The 21,242-nt window shown below is 49.0% G+C and overlaps 1 protein-coding gene across 2 annotated transcripts; it reads left to right on the top strand.

Moving 5' to 3' along the window:
* The first annotated feature begins 919 nt into the window (after nt 1–919).
* Susd3 (sushi domain containing 3) lies at nt 920–12,391 on the top strand. 2 transcript variants are annotated; one of them, XM_055595217.1, is made up of 5 exons: nt 920–1,004; nt 3,117–3,305; nt 4,577–4,724; nt 5,885–6,076; nt 11,862–12,391. In XM_055595217.1, exons 1-5 carry the CDS (start codon nt 929–931, stop codon nt 12,055–12,057), a joined length of 801 nt encoding a protein of 266 aa, XP_055451192.1. In that variant the 5' UTR covers nt 920–928; the 3' UTR covers nt 12,058–12,391. The 2 variants fall into 2 exon arrangements, with proteins under 2 accessions (XP_055451192.1, XP_055451193.1); XM_055595218.1 differs by having other exon boundaries at nt 983–1,023.
* The last annotated feature ends 8,851 nt before the right edge of the window (nt 12,392–21,242 follow it).

Here is a 21,242-nt window from a genome sequence, read left to right as displayed (position 1 = left end):
GCCTGGACTACAGGAGACAGTGCCTCAAGGTCTGCCTGGGCACTAACTCTGTGAGCCAGCCCTCCCTCAGTGTCTCTGGCTCTTCGTGCAACCCCACCCTCCCTGTGACCCATTTTGCAGATGGGGAAGTCGGAGGTCTGTGAAATGTGGGCTGAAGCTTGCTCCTGGTTCAGATACAGGAGCTCATGTGTTTATCCCTGCTCCAGTCTGGGCGCTTGTGCTGAGAAGACACCCACTGCCAGGGCCACTTTCTCTGTGCTTCCTTCAGCTCCTCGGGTAAAGAAAGTTAGGCCTCCCTGGCCAGAAGGCTACTTGAGTAACACAAGGAGGAAGGGCTCATACCCACTGTCCACCTCTGTCCTTTGCTCAAACTCCTCTGTTTAGCTTTTAGTGGAAGAACAGTAGTTAGGATGCCAGAGCTCTACACCCGTGAGTCCTCTAGAGGCTGGCTAGGAAGGCCGCTTTTGGGACCTGGACTGCCTTTGAAGCCCCTCCATGCCGAGTCTCTGTCTGCCTTCTTCCCCATCTTTTCCTCTGGGGCTGCCATCCCTCTTGGTGGGCTTGTACTAGAAGTGGTCTGTGCTTTAACCTAGCTCTTTAATTTGACAAAAAGCCGCTGGGCTTCTGATAGCCGGTGTGGCAGGGCTGCCTGGTCCTCTCTCCTTGCTGGTGTGGGTGACTTCACCCTTCGTCCCCTGCAGTCATGAGTCTGGATGACAGCGCAGGAAATCTGCCTGTAGAGATTCGTGACTGGCTGGTTGTGAGGTGTACGTCGGCCCGCAGTCGCCAGCTGAGGATCAGCACCCCCTCCAAGCAGAACCCTCCCCAAAAGCACCGGATGTGGTTGTTGACAGACATAGTGCGAACCAAGTGGGGACATCGCAGTGCCCCACCCGCTCTGCAGCTAAGACATGTTTAGGGGAAGTGGATGGGGCTGGTTTCCTTGACGGGCCACAGACTTTCATCCAGTCATCTCGAGGCGCTGCCTGGTGCTCCATTTGCAGGTGATGACACAAGCCCAGGGTAAGAAGTCCCCCAGGTGATACCGGCAACTCTCAACCTAGGCTTCCTGGTTCTTCAGCCGGGGCTGGCCCAGCTTGGGTGCACAGTCCGTCAGCCATTCTCCGTGGCACACACTTCCGCTGCTGGCCTCCCCCATCAGCCGGGACCTTTTGTGATGAAGACGTAGTATAGTACGGCACTGTGCTGGTGGACCAGTCCGGGTACAGCCACCCCTCTGCCTCCTGCCTCCTCCCTGTCTGGATGCTATCAAGCTGGTAGCAGGTGGTGAGGGTGGGCCTCCACTCTGCTAGCTCAGCTGCGAAAGAATGCAGAAGTTGTCACTCTAAATTGAGTACTAGGAAGTGCTGGCTGCCTGGCATCCTGGGGAAGAGCCCCGAGGCTGGCCAGTGTCTGCTTAGCCTCGTCTACCACAGCTCCAAAATCCCATGTCCACTTCCCTGGCTGGGGGGACAGTGTATCTCCACATTCCAGGGTACTGCAAAGGAAGAGGGGGAGTAGATGCTGGTTGGTCTGTGGGGTCCCCTTCTTTCAGTCCTGCCCTGGTGTTTGTGGCAACAGCTGATGCTTCATGGAGATGAGACTCTGGAATGAAGAATTCAAATTATGGCCAGAGGTGGGGGGGGGGAGTGGCACACACCTTTAATCCCAGCACCCAGGGGGCAGGGGGCAGGCAGATCTCAAGAGTTCAAGGCCAGCCTGGTCTACAAAGCGAGTCCAGGACAGCCAAGGCTATACAGAGAAACCCGTGGTCAAAAAAAAAAAGAGTTCAAATTATGGCAGTGCCTCTGTCAGCTAGTGACCCAAAGCCACTGAGACCTAGCCTAGGGTTACAGTGAGGGCAGCCTAGGGTTACAGGTCCTCATGCCTTCATGACAAGTATTTACCGAGCCAGCATCTCCCTGGCCCTTCTGTAGCCCCATTTAAGGCCAACATCACTGTCTCTGCTTCAGAGCATTCTGTTACGATTTGGGGCTGTGCTGGTACATGTTTTTCTTTTTCTTTTTGTACTTTGATGGATGAATCTGCTTATTGCTGGAGATGTGAGTGCTTTCCACATTCTTGCCGTTTCACCAGGCTCTGAGGTGAATATCCTGCTACAGGAATGGAGATGGCATCATGGGTAGGCCCTCACACTCACCAGACCTCATCCAAGAAGGCTTGGCCATGACTGAAACCTGGGGAGTCACTTTCTACCCCCAAGGGATACTGGTTTTCTTTATCATTATTGGTAGATGGTGTTCTATCGTGTTAGGATGGAACCCAGGGCCTTGGTATGTTAGTGCTGTGCCATAGAGGGCTAACCCCATCTCATTTATTCATTCATTCATTCATTCATTCATTCATTCATTCATTCAATCTTAGCCACCTTGGGGTTAACAGCACTTGCAGCTGGGCCTTTTGTTAGGAGGCAGGGGCAGCAATTAATCCCAACAACAAAGGCTCTCTTGCTACTCTTATAGAGTACCGGAGCTTGGTTCCCAGAACCCACGTCAGGGGATTCCAACAGCCTGCAGCCTAGTTCTAGGGAGTCAGCATACACAGAGACACACAGGCATGTACACATAGTTTAAGAAATAAAGTAAATCTTAGCTACCTTGCTGAGTGAGAGCTTAGCTGTCACTCAGGTGTCTGGGCTTGCTGTGTGGTCCTCATGTTTTTGTAGCTGCTGGCCATTGTATCTCTTGTATTCCTCACTTATACATTAGTTCAGTTTTAAAAGAGAACTGTATGTTGAACTCTCGCTGGTAACATCTCTTTGCAAATCAAAGAAGCTGGGGTTTTGTTTACTTTCTAAATACCTTTTCCTACTTTCGTTCATCTGAGTTAGTGTTTCTCTTTCAGTTATTAGGAGCTAGCAAAGGCAACACTCTTCATGTCTCTCTCCTTTTCCTTCCCTCCCCCACTCCCTCTCTTCTGTCTTTGGATGGGGCAGCAGGGCTTAGCTAATCATGTATATTTTCATTTGTCTTGCCACAATCCTCAGACCCTGTAGATGTACTTAAGGTCAGCCCAGCAGCTCTGGAGGGCCTCCCAGGGTGGCAGTGCCCCTCTGCCCTCTGCTGACCGCAGCCTCACAGACCCCTTTCCTCTAGGCACCTGTTCTCAGCTCCACCCGCCCCCTCGAGGCACCTTGCAAGTTGTCCGTGGAGATGGCACGTCGTTGGGGACTGTACTCATGTTTCACTGCCCCTCGGGGCACCAGATGGTGGGGTCTGGCCTCCTCACTTGCTCCTGGAATGGAAGCATTGCTGATTGGTCTTCAGGAAGTCCTGTGTGCAAAGGTAAGCCCCCCACTTCCTGAGCTGCTCCAGCTCAGCTGCTGGTGGGGTGGGACATAGGGACCCCAAATACTGTCACAGTGAAGGTAGTTGGTCCAGTCATAGGATAGCCCACGTTGAGGGTTCTCTTCCTACTTTTGGCCACTATCACATCTAAGTACAGACGCAGTGCTGGCTTCAACCCCTGCTGCTGCCCCAGCACCTAACTGGTCGCTAGTACCATCTGAGCTGGCACACTGTCATCTGTGAAGAGGAGAAACAAAGCTGTCCACCTCCTGACCCACCCTCCCTTCCTTCATGAATGCCTCAAAAGACCCTGAAGGATGTTCTAGGTGCCAAGAATCCTAGGAGCTGGGAGAGCAGAGGGCCAGGATTGTGCCAGCCCTGGCTCCCCTGTCTCAGGGAGGAAGACTCATATTCTAGTTGTCTGGTTGTATGTGGAGGGCCTGTCTCGACTGTCCGGGGCCTCATGCAGCCTTTTCCTAAGTGAAGGATGATATGTTACATTAGTGCACAGAGTCAAAACAGTTTGGTGCTTATATATGCTGCAGGACTTCCCGGAGCCTTTACCATCCTTGTGTTGGCTCAATTTCTTGAGATGAGGGTGTCTGTAAGGACTAGGTTCTGAGAGGCTGAGAACCCAGATTATGTCCTGTCTCTGGGAGCTGGAGTTTAAACTCTAGATGGTTAGTATGCAGCCAGGGACCCGAGAATGGACTCGGGACCTGAGCAATGCCTGCTGTGGGTATGTTATGCATATACGTTTGCTCAAATTATAATCTCAGGGTCTTTTTCAAGAATATTCCCGAGAATCTAATGAAACGTGTTCTCAGCGATGGCTGAGGTCACACTGCTGACCCTGTGCCATTACCATTATTTTTTGCCCCTTTCAGGGAAGTGAGCTCTGAAGGCCCCCTGATGCATTTTGCCTGCGTGGGCTTTGTGAAAGCTGACAGTGCCTCTGCTGGTGCCTTCTGCAGTCCAGGCTGCAGAGGGCGGGGACCTCTGCGCTGTGTTCCTTGTCAGAACTTACCCAGTTTACTGTTGGTGAACTCCTGCACAGCCCACCAAAGCCAGCTGAAATGCCTCCTGCTTGAGAACGTCTTTCCTGATAAACCCCTTGAAATGTATTCTTTCCCAGTCTTTGCCTTACTCCCCAGAGCCTGAACACCTCCCTGCAAAATGGGGAACCTACTGTGAGCCCCACCCTAACAACCCTTAGCCTAGCAGGTCAGGGTCAGCTGTGCCAGGAGCTGCTGGTTTTTTTCTTCCAGCTGTGCCACCACACGAGACCTTTGGCTTCAAGGTGGCGGTCATTGCCTCCATTGTGAGCTGTGCCATCATCCTGCTCATGTCCATGGCCTTCCTCACCTGCTGCCTCCTCAAGTGCATGAAGAAGAGCGAGCAGCGGCGTGCCGACAGGTACAGTGGCCTGGCATCCTTCCGGATGGTGGGCCTAGCCATGTGGTTGCTTACCACACCTGTCATCTACCCTGGGGCAGTGTCTGAGGGTTTCACAGGTCCACAGGTGAAGGCACAGGACTTGTGTGTGTGTGTGTGTGTGTGTGTGGTTTTTGTGTATACAGTTGGTCATGTATGAATGTGGGTGCATGCATATGGAAGTCACAGGAAAACTTGGGTGTCTGTCAGGGATTCTCCTGTCTCCCTGTTGGAGCGCTGGGTTTACAGACACACATGTTCCATACCCAGCTTTTTACATGGGTTCTAGAAATATATGTCCTCACGTTGCACAGCAGATGCTTCTCCCCGCTGAGCCATTTCCCCGTCCTCATACACGGCACACTCAGTGAGCCTGCGCACACGTGTGACGGTCTGTTTCGTTAGCGGCACTTGGGACAGCCACAGGTGGATGTCCCCACACATCAGGTGGGCATCACTGCTCCAGGGCTGTGGGTCTAGGATCACAGCATGCACCACCACACCTGGCAGTAACTGAGTCCTGGGTCACATTGTTTTGTGGTGTTAAAACATACACAGACTCAGCATGTTACTCCCTGTTAATGGTGCTCTTGGGCAGGTGAGGCAGCTCAGTGAGTAAGAGGTCCTGCTGTCTTGTCTGACGACCTGAGTTCTATTCCTGGAACCTACACGGTGGGAGGAGAGAACTCGCCGCCTCGGGGTTGTCTTTTGACTTCCACGTGTGCCCCGAGGTGCATGTGTCTCCCACTGCACATGCAAAACGAAAGTGTGATTTTAAAAAAAGATCAAAGCCCTGTATTTGCTGTTCAGCACTACAAAAATAAATGAGTGAATAAATAAACTCTTTTTTTTTTTTTTTAAAGGAGTGCCATTGGTTCTGTGGCACTGACTGCGTGCGGTGTTCAGCCGTCGCTCGCTGCCTCACGTTAGGACTTTCCGAGTCTTGTTTGCTAAGTTGTTTTTCACTGGCACCCACATGCGTTCCCCTGTCCCTGGCTGTTAGCGTCTGAGCAGCGCAGGGTCCCACTCTCACGCCTAAAGAGTCTCCCGGGCTGCTGGTCACTGGGCCACCGCCACCCACGGCTGTTGGGAGGTGAGTGGTCGGTCCGTCAGGGCCCCTTACCCTGAACTCTCTCCTCCAGGGCGGCACAGCTGTGGCACCAGCTGAGAGGTGAAGACCTGGAGACTGTACAGGCCGCCTACCTGGGCCTCAAGGGACACAACCACAACAACAGCAGCAACGCCGGCACTGGCAGTGGTGGCGCTGGTGTCACCGGTGTCGCCAAGCCAGGGATTCAGCACAGCCAGGCCCACGACAACCACAGCTTTGCCACGTGCGTTACCCAGGCCATAGGTTGCGGGTGTGCTAGGGGTATAGAGGCCCAGGGACCCTCTCCCCAGACCAGGGTCTGCCAGGTCCTAGGACACTGGCCACCCCACATTCTGGGGACCCTGGTGTTCCTACCTCTCTGGTGCCTCAACTCCCAACTCCCAGAGCTGGCCAGCGCTCTTTCCTGACTCACATTCAAAACCCTCCCACTTATCTACATCAGCTTGAGTTTAAATGCACTGGGATTCGAGAGCTGGCAGAGACCCTGGGCCTTCCCACTGTGCTGTCTGCTCTCTAGAGTTGCTCACCCTTTTCCCTCTCCATGCTGGGGCTCCACATCCCCTCACTCTCTCTTTCTCCTAGTGCCAGGTTGGCAGCAGCTGTGGCTCGTTCTCTCTCGATGCACTTTATTTGTTCACTGAACTAGTAAAATCACATCCTTCCTTGTGTGTATGTGTCTGTCTGTCTGTCTTTGTCTCTAATAATGTCTCATGTAGCCCAGGCTTGCCACGTAGCAAGCATGACCTTGAATTCCTGGTTTGTCCACCTCCACCTTCCAAGTACTGAGACTACAAGTGGGCAGACTTGGTCTGTGCAATGCTAGAGATTGAATTCAGGGCTTTGCATGTGGGGTGAGCACTGTCAATGGTGTCATATTCTCAGGCTGGAACATGGCTTTCCTGACTAGAATCTGGCTACCTTGATGGGAGGTAGAGTTCCTATTACTGTAGAGAGACATCATGTAGTACCTTGTGGGAAAAGGGTTCATTTGGTTTACACTTCCACATTGCTGTCCATCATTGAAGAAAGTCAGGACAGGAACTCCAACAGGGAAGGAACCTGGAGGCAGGTGTTGATGCAGAGGCCATGGTCTTCTTACTGGCTTGCTCCTCGTGGCTTGCTCAGCCTGCTTTCTTATAGAACCCAGAACCACCAGCCAAGGGCTGGCACCCACCCACAATGGGCTAGGGTCTCCCACATCAATTACTAATTAAGAAAGTGCCCTACAGCTGGGTCTTATAGAGGACTTTTCTCATTAAGGTTCATTCCTTTCAGATAACTCTAGCTTATGTCAAGCTGACATTAAACTAGCCACAGCAAGTCCAGCATGATGGCTCACACCTTTAATCCCAGCACTTGGGAGGCTAAGGTAGGCAGGTATCTGTGTTCGAGGCCAGCCTGGTCTACAGAGTACAAAGTGAGTTCCAGAATAAGCCAGGGCTACACAGAGAAACCCTGTCTTGAGAAACAGGACAAAACAAAACAAACCAACCAGTACAAACCCATTGTCTCTTTGGTGTCTCCACACTGAGCTATGAATTCATACTGTGGGTCTTCTGTGCAGAACTGTTTCAGTTACTTTCTGTTGGTGTGATTAAAAACACCGTGATCGAAAGCAGCTTCCAGAAGACAGAGTCTGTCTTGATGCCAGAGGCAGCCAGAATAAGAAGCTGAGAGATCACTTCTCCCCTACACAGAGCAAGCAGAGGGCAAACAGGAAAAGGGGCTTTAAGCTGTCAAAGCCCACCCCAGTCATGTGCTTCCTTTAGCAAGGCTGCACCTCCAGAGGGCCCATCACCTCCAAACAGCGCCACCAACTGGACACAAGTATGCAAATACCTGCGCCTATGGGGGATGTTTCTCACTCTCAGCCTGTGGGTTGTGATGCCTTTGGCGGTGGAATGACCCTCTCACGGGGGTCACCTAACACCATCAGAAAACATGTTTACATTATGATTCATAACAGTAGCAAAGTTACAGTTATGAAGTAGCAACAATGTGAGGCACTGTATTAAAGGGTTGTAGCATCGGAACAGTTAAGAACAGCTTCACCAGAGTCATAGACTACCAGGGACAGGCCTGTGGTCTTGGTGCAGACATCAAGTCCCTCAGTCATCAGGGCATGAGGGGGTTTTGACCTACGGACTCAGAGTTCAAAGTGGTCCTCCTGGAGCTGTGGTGATGTGGGGGAGTACCAAAAGGGTGACTTTGGTGTCTTGTGGAGGAACCACAATGTGTTCTTTAATTCTTCTTTCTGTTAGTTTCATAGTGAACTCATGTTCTTTTTTGAGAAAAAAAAGATAGTTTTTACTCATGCAGCTTAAGCTACCTACCAACTCACTATGTGGATGATGATGAACTTGAACTCTGGATTCATCGCTTTCTACCTCCCAAGTTCAGGGATTATAGGCATTTGGCGCCATGCCCAGAAAGAAAATTTCACAAGTACACAAAATGTCTGGAGGGTTGCCCTCTGCCCTCCTCATCTCTTTACTGTCTTTGGCTCTGGTGGCTTATTTGGTGGCGGCAGCGGGAGCTATGCATGGCTGCACTTCTGATGTTCTTTGAGCTTGGGCTCATCTGCATTCTGGGCTGGCTTGCTGCTGCCTTTTGTCCCACTAGCTCACCTGAGGCAGCAGAGCCTCTGCTTAGCACTCTTGGCTTTCCTGTGGGGTCTCAGCTGCCCCACACAGCAGCTGCCTTGTTTTCCCTGCAGAACTCAAGAGGTGCTTGTATCCTACGCTGTTTAGATGACCCAAGTAGAGGTCTGTGACTCTGCCCTGGGCTCAATTGAGAGTTCAGTGAATATTGGCCATCATTGCTTCGATCGTTGTGTAGGAGAGGAAACTGAGGCATGGAGGTGGTCGCCTATATGGTTCTGTGTCACCTTCGTTGTATCAAGTCTGATGCTTTCAAATAAATACCCATTTTCCTGTGTCATATCATGTTTTAAAGTGGCTCTGCGTTCAGGCTTTCTGCTTGCTGACTGGCCCTGCTGGAGGTCTGAAGGCTTTGAGTCTTATCCTTGATCGATTGATGAATATTTTCCAGGCTTAAGGGATCCTCTTGTCTCACCCTTCTGAGTAGCTAGGCTACAGATGTGTGTCTGCCTGCCTTTCTTTCTTAGGTAGCACCTCTGGGATAACCCTAGGTGTGGATTGTTTAGGTCGAGTAGTCTGAATGGTTTCTTTGTCCCAGAGTTCCTCACACGTTAGTTCAGCCAGTTCTTACAAGGAACATAGATCTCAGGAACTAATTTGTGGTTTGGTTGAGACTTTTGGCTGAAACTGTTTTGGCTAATGCGTTTCCTTTTGTCTAGTCAGGTTGCCTAGGCTGGCTTCCAAGGGCTCCCTCCCCTAGGGCTCTGCATGACAGTGCTGTGACCAGATCGTCAGATGGGATGGGAGAAGTTAGATGCTGTTTCTGGGGGCAACCTGGCATCCTATACAAGATTCCTGCAGCTTCACTGGCTGAACTGTGAGGCCCAGGAAGGGTGCTTCTGGGGTCGCATGCCTACCTGTCCCTCCTTCCAGCTGTTGGTTAGACCTTGGAGATTTTACTGTACATGATCAACACAGAGCTACTAGGGAATTCAATTCCGTGTTGTGACAAAACTTTTCCTGGGGAACACAGCACTCACCCCAGATGAGGCTCTTGCAACAGACAAAAGTAAAGATTCCACCAAAGTCCAACTTGGTGAACTGATGAGTTTTATTTTGGGTTATTTTCAGAAATATAAGTGAGAGGTCACTTACAGGAACAGATAGGACTCCGAGATAGCTGTATCACCGAGGCCCACGTGGCGACAGCTCACTAGAGCTGGGAAACCTGGAGCATACTGCACAGCCTGCAGGGGCTTCAGAGGGTTGGAGAGAGTCCTTTCTAGTGACTCAGTTGATCTAAGTCTTTCAGGCAGCTAAGCTGATTTTCTGCTGCTTCTAGGCAGCTGGTCTGGTCTTAAAATCGTCTTTCAAACTTTTTTTCCTCAGAGTCTTTGCAGCTCAGCTTCCTTCTGTCTGAGGAAGACTCTAAGCTTCTATTGTTTACTCTGGCAGGTAGTTCTGGTCAGTTTCAGAACGTTCCTTGAGTTTTTCCTTCTTAAGGCACTAACCTGCAGGATGGACTGTTTCAGTCACAGAGGAAACTGTTACACTACACTCTTCTGGGGTGTGGGAGAGCTCTGGGTGACATGGTGCTCTACCTGGATTGAGCCATCACAAGATAGAGGATGCCAAGCTGTACCGACTAGAGCTGACTTGCAGGGTGGCCCCCTGAGCCAGATTAAGTAGGATATGATGCTGAGGCAGCTGAGGCCTTCCTGGGAGCTCTCAGTCCTGTGGTGGGGCCTCAGAAAGGGCCGTCGCTCCCCAGGTCTGCCTAGCATGGTGGAGGCTCATAGCCCAGAGCCTCAAAGCCCCAGCCTGGGTTTCCCAGGAATAAAGGGGCCATGTTCCCCTCAGGCAAGGTCCACACTGCCTGGGTCTTGGCCCCTCCGATCTTACTGTGGGTGTATATATTCTATGCCAGCTTTGCTAATATGTGTGATACTATCCTAAATTCTTCCAGATGCTTGCTGTCTTTCTAAGTGAAGCTACTGAATTTGTCTCAATTATTGCAAACAAACAAAGCGCTAGCTGTGCATTGAGGTGCACACCTTTAATTCCAGCACTCTGGAAGCAAGAGGATTTGAATTTGAAGTCGCTCTGGCCTCCATATCTCGCTCCAGGATAGCCAGAGCTTCATAGAGAGACTGTCTCAAAAGAAAACATCAAAAGAAGAAGAGAACGGGCATATAATAGCTCAGCTGGCAGAGGTCTTGCCTTGCTCACACGAAGGCTGGGGTTCAATTCCCAACTTCATAAGCTGGACTGGTGTCACATGCCAATAATCCTAGCACTTATTCATTGTGTCGTTTACCTACACAGCAGCTAGATCATTGCTTGGTTTCTGCTGCTTGTAGTGTTTCTGATAGGGAGGAATAGAAGGAAGCATTGATCTGGGATGTTTCTGCTTAGGTAATGCTGGAAGTAACTGCTCAGGACAGTCCACCTGTGGGGAGGAGACCGAGGTAGCACCTTAGGAAAGAGCCATATGTGAACAGAGGGGTCACCCAAGCGTCGTGAAGAGAGCAGAGACCCGTAGTGACAATTTTGGAATTTTGGTTTCTTTAAAAGCACAGAATTAGTATAAGAATGTGTTTTCATTTTTATCACAGGTATGGGAATATGGGGCTGCTCAGACGGTCCACAGCAGCTGACTGCAATTGTGTGACATTTGGAATTCTGGGACCTTTTCAGAGGGTGTACAAATGCTAGAGCCCCATTAGGCAGAGCCGCTGGTTGTTGGTTTTTAGGGAAGTTGATTGCAGTTTGCTTATTGCTGGGGTCAAAGAAGACACAAAAAGAAAGAATTTAGATTTGGGGCTTTTCCTAATTTTTTTGTCCCCTGTATCCTGTTTCTCCTCTATTTGAATTAGTGAAGGGGGGGGCAGGAAAAAAGGGTGGGAAAAAGAAGAGCCTTCAAAGTCGCAGAGACTGGGTACAGAGGCCTCGAGTCTAGGAGTCTAGTAGCTGGAGGTGGGAACAGGATCACCACCAGGTGGGCAGGGCCAGGTCTCCTCAGCCTAGAGAATTGGCTTGTGTTTGGGGAATGAGGGAGCTGAAGGGGACTGGGGTTATAGAAGGTGGTTGACTCAGCTGCAGAAGGAGAGGAGGTGACATCTTTTTTCTATGTGGGACATCCCCAAGTCCTGGCCAGGCAGCTGGGCTCCTGTGGTTCTCACATACTCTGAAACATCTCCAGAAAATTTCTTTTCTCTGGAGCTGGGCATGAGAGAACTGAGATCCAGGAAGAAATGACTCCTGTGGGAGGGCTCAGGGTAGGCAGGCACTTCTAACTTCTAGCAGAAGGTCATGGCCCTTGGGCAGTGTAGTTTAGCCTGAGTCCACTAAGGCCCTGGGTGACCCCAGAAACAACACCCCCCCAGCTCATGTGTCTTCTTCCCACAGGGACCCCAGTGACATCAGAGGGCAGGCTGGTGTGCCCTGCAGCATGGACAAAGACCCCTGGGCATTCAGGATGGGTGCTCCGAGCCCTGGTGGCTCCTCCAGCTCTCTGTGCACCTACGTGATGGTTCACTCAATGAACTCTGCAGGGCCTGCCCCTGGAATGCCCGTGAAGTCCAAAGTGTACCTTCCGGGATGACCCCACCAGCCAGAGGGTCTGCATCTCAACACTCGCCCAGCTGGAGATGGCCCAGGGCAACCACCTCCAGGTACAGGGCACCCTAGGGAGCCCAGCTGATGTCAAAGGCTGGGTTCAGCCTGTTTTGGAGGAGCCCTCCTCTGTGGCTGTTACAGGACTTGGTTATTGAACTGCTCTGGAGATGAAGTCCTGAAGAAGCCATGCTACAACCGGGGTTCTTTTAAAGAGACTGAGACATTTTAAGCAGATATAGTTTTGCATAATAGAATATAAAAATATTAATAAAATACTTTAATACTTTAAGCTACCTCATCTTCTGGGGCATGGACGTGCTGTGTGGAAGCAGAGACCCTCAGAACTTTATCTGTAAATTGCAGATGAGGAAAATAAATGCGTTTTCTTTGTATAAAAACTCAGGGGGGTTGGGGTGCAGCTCAATTGGCAGAATGCTCGTTAGCATCAGAACATTGCTTCAGCCCCCCAGTGCCACACAAACTAGGCACAGTAGCTTGCACCTACAACCCAAGCGCTCAGGAAGTAAAAGGAGGAGGATCTGAATTTCATATTCAACCACAAGGCCAGCCTGAGCTACACAGGAGGTGCCCTGTCTAAGTAAATTATAAATAACTTTAAGGTAAAAACTACTGTCCCAGTTGCCCCTCCCTGTAGCTCTGAACTTGTTGAAAATTTTACTAGAGTTTTCATGACTGGCAAGTGCTGGCTACGTGGGAGTCATTTTGAGTGACTCACAGATCGGGGTTTGCTGCTGGCAGTCAGTTGTGACCTTCTGAAGCCGTAGAGGGAGCGTTCCCCACGGTTTCCTTATAGCTGATTTCCAAGGTGAGGTGTTTGCCTTCTGTCTTGAAAGTCACTCTGTCCCTCCTTCCATATCCTATTCGTTAGGAAGCTCTATCCTCAGTTGGGCTTCACTGTCATGGGGTGGCAGACCTGTCTTCAAACCATCACAAATGCGGGTTTACAGCCATAGCCCTAGCCACTCAGGAGGCTGAGGCAGAAGAATCACTTAGGAGCTGGGAGTTAGAGGCTAGCCTGGACTACATACCAAGACACCCTCCCCCCATCTCAAACTGTGAAGCCTAAAACCCATCACAGCTCAGTGGGAGCCATTGCCTAGTATCGCAAGGTTGGGAGTTCACTCTCCCAAGTTGAAACCACCAAAGCCAGCAACTTGTCAAATCCGTTTTATAAAAGCTGGCCCTGCTGGATGAGGTGACACACTCCTTTAATCCCAGCACTCAGGAGGCAGAGGCAGGTGGCTCTCTGAGTTTGCGACCAGTGTGGTCTACGTAATTGAGTTCCAGAATAGCTAGGGCTATGTAGAAAGACCCTGAAAATCAAAAAGCTGACTCCGTCTGGTAAGGTGGCCCACTCTTAGAATCCTAGCATTAACCACAAGGCAGAGGCAGGAGGATCATGGCCTGATCTACATGGTAAGACTGTCTCAAACAATATTATAAGTGAGAAACAAAAACAGACCCTAACTTGCTCGCTGGCCTCGGGCCTCACCCTGAAGGGAATGATTTGTCCAACAAGCTCTATGTGCACGCACACAGCGTGTACCTGCTTAGAGATGCCTCTCATATTTGCACTGTTTATGATCAATTTTGAGTTCGCTGTAGCTCTAACTCCCAGTTTTTCATTGTCTTGGCCAGTTAGGAATATACCTGCCATGCCAGTGAGATTTTTCTCAGTGGATAAGGATGTTTGCCACCGGGCCTGGTGACCTAAGTTCAACCTTCAGGACCCACATGGCAGAAAGAGGAACCAACTCCTGCAGGTCCCCTTCTGACCTTTATGCACACACCATAGCACATGTGTGTACCCTCTATCCCTCAGGAGGGGGCTGGAGAGATGGCTCAGTGATGGTGCAGGTGGGCCGTGGTGGAGCACGCCTTCAACCCCAGCACTCGGGAGGCAGAGGCAGGTGGATCTCTGTGAGTTCCAGGCTAGCCTGGTCTACAGAGCGAGTTCCAGGGCAGCCAGGGCTACACAGAGAAACCCTGTCTTGAAAAACCAGGAAAAAAGGACAGTGAATATGTACATATTCCATGAAACTGAAGTGAGCCTCCCCACATGTATCCTCTCTAAGAGAAGTATTCACTCTTTTTGTTTTGGTTTGGTTTTGATTTTCAAGACAGGGTTTCTCTGGGTAGCCATGGCTGCCCTGGAACTCGCTCTGTAGACCAAGCTGGCCTCTGCCTCCCGAGTGCTGGGGTTAAAGGCATGCACCATCACCGCCTAGCACACACACAATTTAAGAAATTATACACACTTAGAGCCTCCCACAATTTGGGATATGGCTCATCTCTATACATTGGGAAAAGTTAACTATGTCCTGCGTTCTTCCTGGAGCTATGAAAAACATGTTGGAGCCGTGAGGAAGGGCCTGAAGAAGTGGGTAGGAGGAAGCTGGGGCAGCTGTCCTTAGACCTGCATGTCCCTTGCCTGCTGAGGCCATGGTTACATTTTCTTACATAAATCATAACCATCCACCCGATAGAAGCAACCCTGTCCTGTTCTGTGATGAATACACCATGATAGATTTGTTTATATGTAAACATATATAAAACGCTAAAGAGTCACTGGGTGCTTTACATTCTTGGGGCCACATCTGTGGACACCTTTGTCCTGCTGCCCTCCTGTTCTGCAGACTGCCAGGGTTGGAAGTCAAGGCCTGTGGCACATAGGCTGATAGGCTCAGAATAGCTCTCCTGAAGAGCTATTGGTGACTGCTTTGGTGACTGGAAAGCAGTGTTTTGAGGGTCCTGTGGCCTCAGCTCCAGGTCAGGTCAGATTTAGTGTAGTGGATTTGGGAACTAGTCAGAAACAGCGCAGCTTTTCTCAGAACTTTAGTCCACCAACCAACGTAGCTGGGGTTTTGCTACTTAGTGGGTTCTTTCAACCCTTTCAACCCTCTAACACTAGATAAATACAGAGACAAAAAGCATAGAGAGGAAAGGAAAGAGATCTCGGAGTAAAGTTAGAGGTCAGCGTTACCATTAGAATACCTCCTGCTAATTAGGGACATCAAGCTCCTTAGGGCAAATTTGATCTTCAGTGTCGGGATGCCTAGTTTCTTGTTTCTTTTTGGATTACAACTGCTTAACAAACCGCTGCTAAGGGCAACCAGCAGCAACCAACACCCACCACACCTCTCAGGGTCCTAGTTTATGTACTGTCTGAAAAGTCCCCAGAATTCCAAACATCACACAGTCGCAGAAAGCATCTGCAGCTGGCAAAACCAGGCTTCTGCTAGAGCACGAGGTATTTCGTTGTGAGCTCCTGCGAAGCAGCGGCATGACCTCATACCTGGGATTAAAACAAAAACATTCTTATATTTCTGTGTTGTTAAAGAAACCAAAAATTCCAAAATTATCACTACAAACCAGGGTTTGGATGAGCAGCAAAAGGCTCTGGGTTCTGCTAAGTTCTGGTCCCCGACCCCTGGTGATACTCAAGACTGCAGAGGCTGGGACTCTACAATTTGGCGCCTAATTTTTAAAATTTAGTTATTTTTTTTTATGTGTATGAGTGTTTTGTCTACATGTATTTGAGTATACAGTATGTGTGCTGGTACCCACAGAGATCAGAAGAGGGCGCTGGACCTCCCTGGAGTTGAACTTACAGACAGTTGTAGACCATGTGGCTGCCAGGAACTGAATCCAGGTCCTCCGAGAGAGCAGCACCTACTGTAACTGTTGAGCCAGTCCTCTGGGCCCAGCCTCATTTTACTTTTCTGTTGGAGACATTGTTTCACTAAGTGGTTGGCTAGTCTTATATTCAAATATTCCTGCCTCAGTTTCCCAAAAAGCTGATATGCTCATCCCAAGTCACCAGGGATTCTATAGTTTGATGGTTAGTTTGTGAGACAGGGGTCTTACTGCCTTGGCTAGGGCGGCCTCTGATTGTGTGCTCAAGAGATGATTCTGCTTTGGTCTGCAAAGTACCAGGTCGTACCTTACTTGTGCACCAACACAGCCCAGCTCTGACACCACAGCCCTCTTTTTGAGACTGTGTTTCCTGGAGCCCAGGTAGCTGTGAATTGAAGATAACCCTGAACACCTGTTCTTCCTGTCTTTAATTCTAAGTGCTGCACTGAATGACACACACTCCCCTATCCAGTTGATTGCTAGAGATCAAAAGCAGGGTCTCTCTAGGCAGACACTGTAACAAGCCACATCCTCAGCTCTCTGCTTCTTTAAAGGGCTGACAAATAGCCCACCATTTGGATAAGCCACATTCTGCTGCATCTTTCACCCACTGGCCAACCTGTGCCTGGCCTCAGCCTCTGTTACTGTATGTGATGCTGCCGTGCACCCTGGCATGGCCATCTTTCTTTGAGACTTGGCTTTCCATGTTTTCTTTTTACCAGACTGTTGATAATCAAGGGCAGATCACCATCAGACCACCCTAACTCCAAGACCATGTCCCTCAAACTTCGAATTCAAAACTTCCTGGCCTTCACGCCCTTACGTGATCTGCCAGTGAGTTCTGACATCACTGCTATTGCTGGTCCATTCATTCCAGCTACACTGGCTGTCCCACAAATACAGAAGGACCACTCTTGGGTCCTGCATATACCATAGAACCCTTCTCCGGTTACCCTGTAGCCTCCTCACTTCAGCCAGCTCTGTACTCTGGCTGCCCAGCGAGTCTGCACAAGGCCCAGTGTTTGAGCCTCAGCACCATCTTTGCGTGCACACACGAGACAAGACTCACCATCAACCATCTCTACTGGCTTGTGGGTGTATAAGCTGGTGACACGACCACTCTATGGGATAGTTAAAGGGAAGGAGGCTTTGATTGTAGATACGAGAGAAAGAACAGCTAGAGGCATCTGGGAGTCCAGAGCAGAGATTGAACACGACCAACAGACGACCTGGTCAGGGCTATCTGAGAGAGGGGAGAATGAGAATAGCAGGGGAGAGAGAATAGAAAAAAACAGAAGAAGCAGGAGTTGAGGCAGAGAGAGACAGAGCGCTCACGAAGTGAGAAACAGCAGAGCTATAAGGAGAATGAGTAGCTGCAGGGAGGGAAGCCTGTGAGCTGGAGGAGGCTTCATAGAGTAGGACATGAGTAGGGAGGGCATGGAGTTTGAAATGTGTAAAAGGTACTTGTGATACTGAGGGAGCCTGGAGGCCAGCAGGAGCTTTGATATGCCAATTGGCACCAGAGGCCTATGTTCCTCTGCCAGAGGTAAGGGAAATGACTCCCTTTGGTGACTGGGAACCAGCTTCCCAAGTTCCTCTGCCAGAAATCCTCCTACAGTCCAGGCACAGCTCGTTGAACTGCCTTTTGGAGTCAGGGGAATTGGAGTTTCCTTTGGACCTAACATTCTAGCCTTTTGTTAATGAAAAGGAGCAATGTAGCCAGGCGCAGTAGCACACACCAGTAATCCCAGTACTTGGAGAGGCAGAGGCAGGTGAATCTCTGAGTTCAAAGCCAGCCTGTTCTACAAAGTGAGTCCAGGACAGCCAGGACTGAACGGAGAAACCCTGTCTTGAAAAATCAAAGGAAAGAAAGAAAAGGAGCAATGTGATCTCTTTTGTAACTACTCAGCTGAAATTAGGACATCATTTTTAGGGCCCAGGAAGGCTGGAAAGACAGTCAAACGCAGGGAGGGGAGGAATTCAGGCCAAGGAGGGGGGAGAATTTGTCAGAAGCATCTGGTTCCCTGACCCAGCCTGAAGAGCCAGGAAGCAGTCTCACTGGCTGGACTGGATTACATAGGCTTTCATCAAATCCAGGGCTAGTCAGTTCACACTGGGAGCTGGCATGTTGCAGGCCACAGTTGATTCCTGGATGGTGTCCATTAGCTGATACACTAGGGATTGAAGGTGAGGTTAAGGAGAGTAGGGGAAATTTTTATTTTGGGTGTACGGAAAAGGGTCCCAAGACCAGGGAAAGAGACCACCCTTAGGAATAGGCAGTAGGTGGGAAAGCGTAAGCTGTTGATTGACAGGAGTATTTATCTGGACTCAGTTTGACCTGTGACAGGTGGATTCAAGTCATGACTCCCTGAAGCTTACAGGAATTTTAATATATATATATATGTATATGACAGATGTTTTCAGCACCATGGGAAGCACTTTTCAGTCTATATTTTAAAATTATCAACACTTTTTATTACAAGTTTTAAGTTGTTTTTTTATGCCGATTTTTTAATCCACATACAGTTAATTTGCAAATCCTGATATAAAGAGAATTTACACAATAGTCATACAAAACATGAGATAAAGTTTATACTTTAGCAAAAGTTTAAGAGCTATAAGAGAGATGTATTTAGAGAGTTAGACAAAACCAAGAAAAGGAGATAAGTAACTATGATCCCTGTTAGGAATAGTTCTCTTTTTAGCTGTTTTAAATACATACTGTCTTTTCCTGGGCTGTTCTGTCTTGTTCTCCCTGTCACCCACCTGATCTAGGATAGAGATTCTACAGGAAACTTTTAAACAAGTATGCTTGAGTCTGGAGAGAGGGGGAGGCCTAACTCAGCTCCAGAGCCATCTTTTGTATAGAGTAAAACAACATAAAACAAAATTTTAAGAAGGCTACCCATAACTTAAAGACATTTGAATCTTTTTAGAACTGAATTTAACAACTATATATATATATATATATATATATATATATATATATGGAGAGAGAGAGAGCTTAGAAATATAGAAATATGAAACTTTGGGATCATTTACTTTTGCAGAAGTTGCTACAATCTGTGAGAATGTGGAAATCTGTGTGCCATCTTTGGCCATTGAGCTGTAGTGAGGCCAAGCCATTTGCAGTAGAACAGCAAGGCTTAATGAAATCTCTGAGTCCTATGAGGAAAAGAGATTAGAGAAGGCAGGTGAAGACCATTCTGAATGGAAAAAGCTCATGGTTAGAGACAGGAACCAGTTGAGAGTGGACCAAGCAGAAAAGAAGACATCTTTTAGAAGAGTGAAGAGGAGGTGGGAGAGTAAAACGGGATTTTCTTTGAGACCACCAGCAGATGGAGTGACGACAGGAGGTCTTTTATATTTATTGTACACTTATGGGACTATAGCTGGGCAGTTTCTAGTCCTGCTGCTGGTACCTCTGTGTCAGGCTGCTGTGTCAGACTGCTGTGCCTGAGATTCCTTCCCAGAGTCCCTGTATGTGCCTCCCTCTCTCGCCTCAGCTATTGGCTGTTCAGCTCTTTATTTAACCAATCAGAGGGTGAGGGAGAACAATGTTCACAAAACATTCAGACAGGCGCTGCTTAACAATACCAAAATTCATCCAAAAGCCTCAGCTCTCTGGGTACTGAAATCAGCATTTGTTTAATACAAGGACAATCTTTACACAGTTGACAAAAACATCACTTCAGCAGGTGAGGCTTAGGGAAAAGGGTCACAAACAGGAACTCTGCCAGAGGGAGGATTCCAACATCCTAGAGACCCAGGAGAGAGAGCATAATGAAGCTGCCTGATGTACAGGCAGGATTTAAAGAGCAGGCTCCAGGTAGCCAAGGAGAGGGACCGAGATGGAGCAGGCAGCTCCAGGGTGGGGCTAGGGGAGGTAAAGAGAAACAAGTGGTTAGCCATGGTTAGAAACATGGTTCTAGGAGGGAGCTGAAAACAGAATGAGGGGTGGCAAGAGAGACTGAGCAAGTTCCAGAAGTGAACTGAGAACAGGTGGGGAGGATAGTGGAGAGAAGAGTGAGTGTCCTAGTGACAAGAATTCCAATCTGGAGCATCCCCAAGCAGACCAAGGGATCTGTCAGAAAGAAACGTCCCAAATCACAAAGGAGAGGCATCCTTTTCCTTATGATGGATGCTCAGTAAGATGAAAGGAGCTTCCTGAAGCATCAGGGGAATTGCTGTAGCAACAGCAGCCTCTGGAAGCTGACAGAGACCACCGGGGAATAAGGCTTTTGGAGGCCCATAGGGAACGTCCAGTGAAGCATCAACGACTCCTATGACTCCTCAAAGGTTCCTGATCCACTGCACACAATGTTGACCTACTAGGCACACTAGTGACGTCTCAGAACAGATCCGAGGCTAGGGCGGTGACTGCTTCCCCCTTCTTCACGGATGTCTTCTAAGGTGACCTTGCCTTCCCCCCCCCCCCGCCCATCTCCCACTTTTCCTTATAGTTGCACCAACCTGTCTGATTGTTACTGGTGCTTGAGGCTGCTGTGGGATGGTCTGATTGGCCTTTCAGTCCTTTAAAGTCCTTTACACTGGACAAGAAAGTTAGATCTGCACCTTTGAGTCTGGTCTCCAGAGTCTGATTTCCGGGATTCTGCATGGGCTCTGTCACCACTCACCCCACTTTCTCCAGTTCCTGATCCACACAAGAGACCAAACAAGCAACTCCAAGGTGACACCAGGAAAGAGAAAGTGGAGGGAAGAAGCAGCTGAAGAGGCAAACTCTGAAATTTGGAGTTGAATACGGTGAAGAGCAGAAGCCAGCAGAAACAGGATATCTAATTTCTTCTTCATTTCTTTTTTTGCACACAACTAACTAATAAGCCACAATCAACAGCAACCAACAACCAAATAACAACCCACCCTAACTCTTGGGGCCCTAGTATTTATATACCCTCTAAAAAGTCCCCAGAATTATTCCAAATGTCACACAACTACACAAACTATCTGCAAAACCATGCCTCTGCCAGAGCATGAGACAATCATAGTCAGCTGCTTTGAAGCAGCCCCCCCCCCCCCGGAATTAAAACAAAAACATATTCTTATGATATTTCTGTGTTTTTAAAAAGAAACCAAAATTCCAAAATTCTCACTACATAGAGTATATGTCTCTTCTACCAGAGGTAAGGGAAATGGCTCCTTTTGGTAGATGGGAACCCGTTTTGCAAGTTCCTGAGGAATGTTGGCTTTTATCTAAGCACCAGAAATCCTTTTATAGTCCAGGCTGAACTCTCTGGTATTGGTGTAAAGTTATTGTGCACTGTGTAAATATTATCCTTGTGTTATTCAAATGCTGCTTTCTCTGCCCCCATATCTGAGTATGGCATTGTAATGCTTATTCTAGGAATCTCCTGCCTAAAGTTTGTGTAAACATTGCTCCCCATGTGTTCTCTGATTTGTCAATAAATCTGATCAGCCAATAACTGAGTTGAAGAGAGAATAGGGCCAGGCTTCCATTTCCAGCAAGGGAAGGGGTAAAGGAGATTCAGCCATGAG

This window comes from Psammomys obesus, unplaced genomic scaffold (genome assembly GCF_907164565.1).
Source record: "Psammomys obesus unplaced genomic scaffold, mPsaObe1.curated_primary_1811, whole genome shotgun sequence".
Taxonomy (NCBI): domain Eukaryota; kingdom Metazoa; phylum Chordata; class Mammalia; order Rodentia; family Muridae; genus Psammomys; species Psammomys obesus.
Note: the sequence above shows the minus strand (reverse complement) of the source record. Positions and strands in the feature narration are given on the sequence as shown.

Excerpts from the sequence above, each read along its gene's own strand:
- Susd3 (XM_055595217.1), top strand. The coding sequence starts at position 929 with ATGGGGCTGGTTTCCTTGACGGGCCACAGACTTTCATCCAGTCATCTC. Across the intron at positions 1,005-3,116 it reads GCCTGGTGCTCCATTTGCAG|GCACCTGTTCTCAGCTCCAC; the intron begins GTGATGACACAA and ends CCTTTCCTCTAG. Across the intron at positions 6,077-11,861 it reads GACAACCACAGCTTTGCCAC|GGACCCCAGTGACATCAGAG; the intron begins GTGCGTTACCCA and ends TTCTTCCCACAG.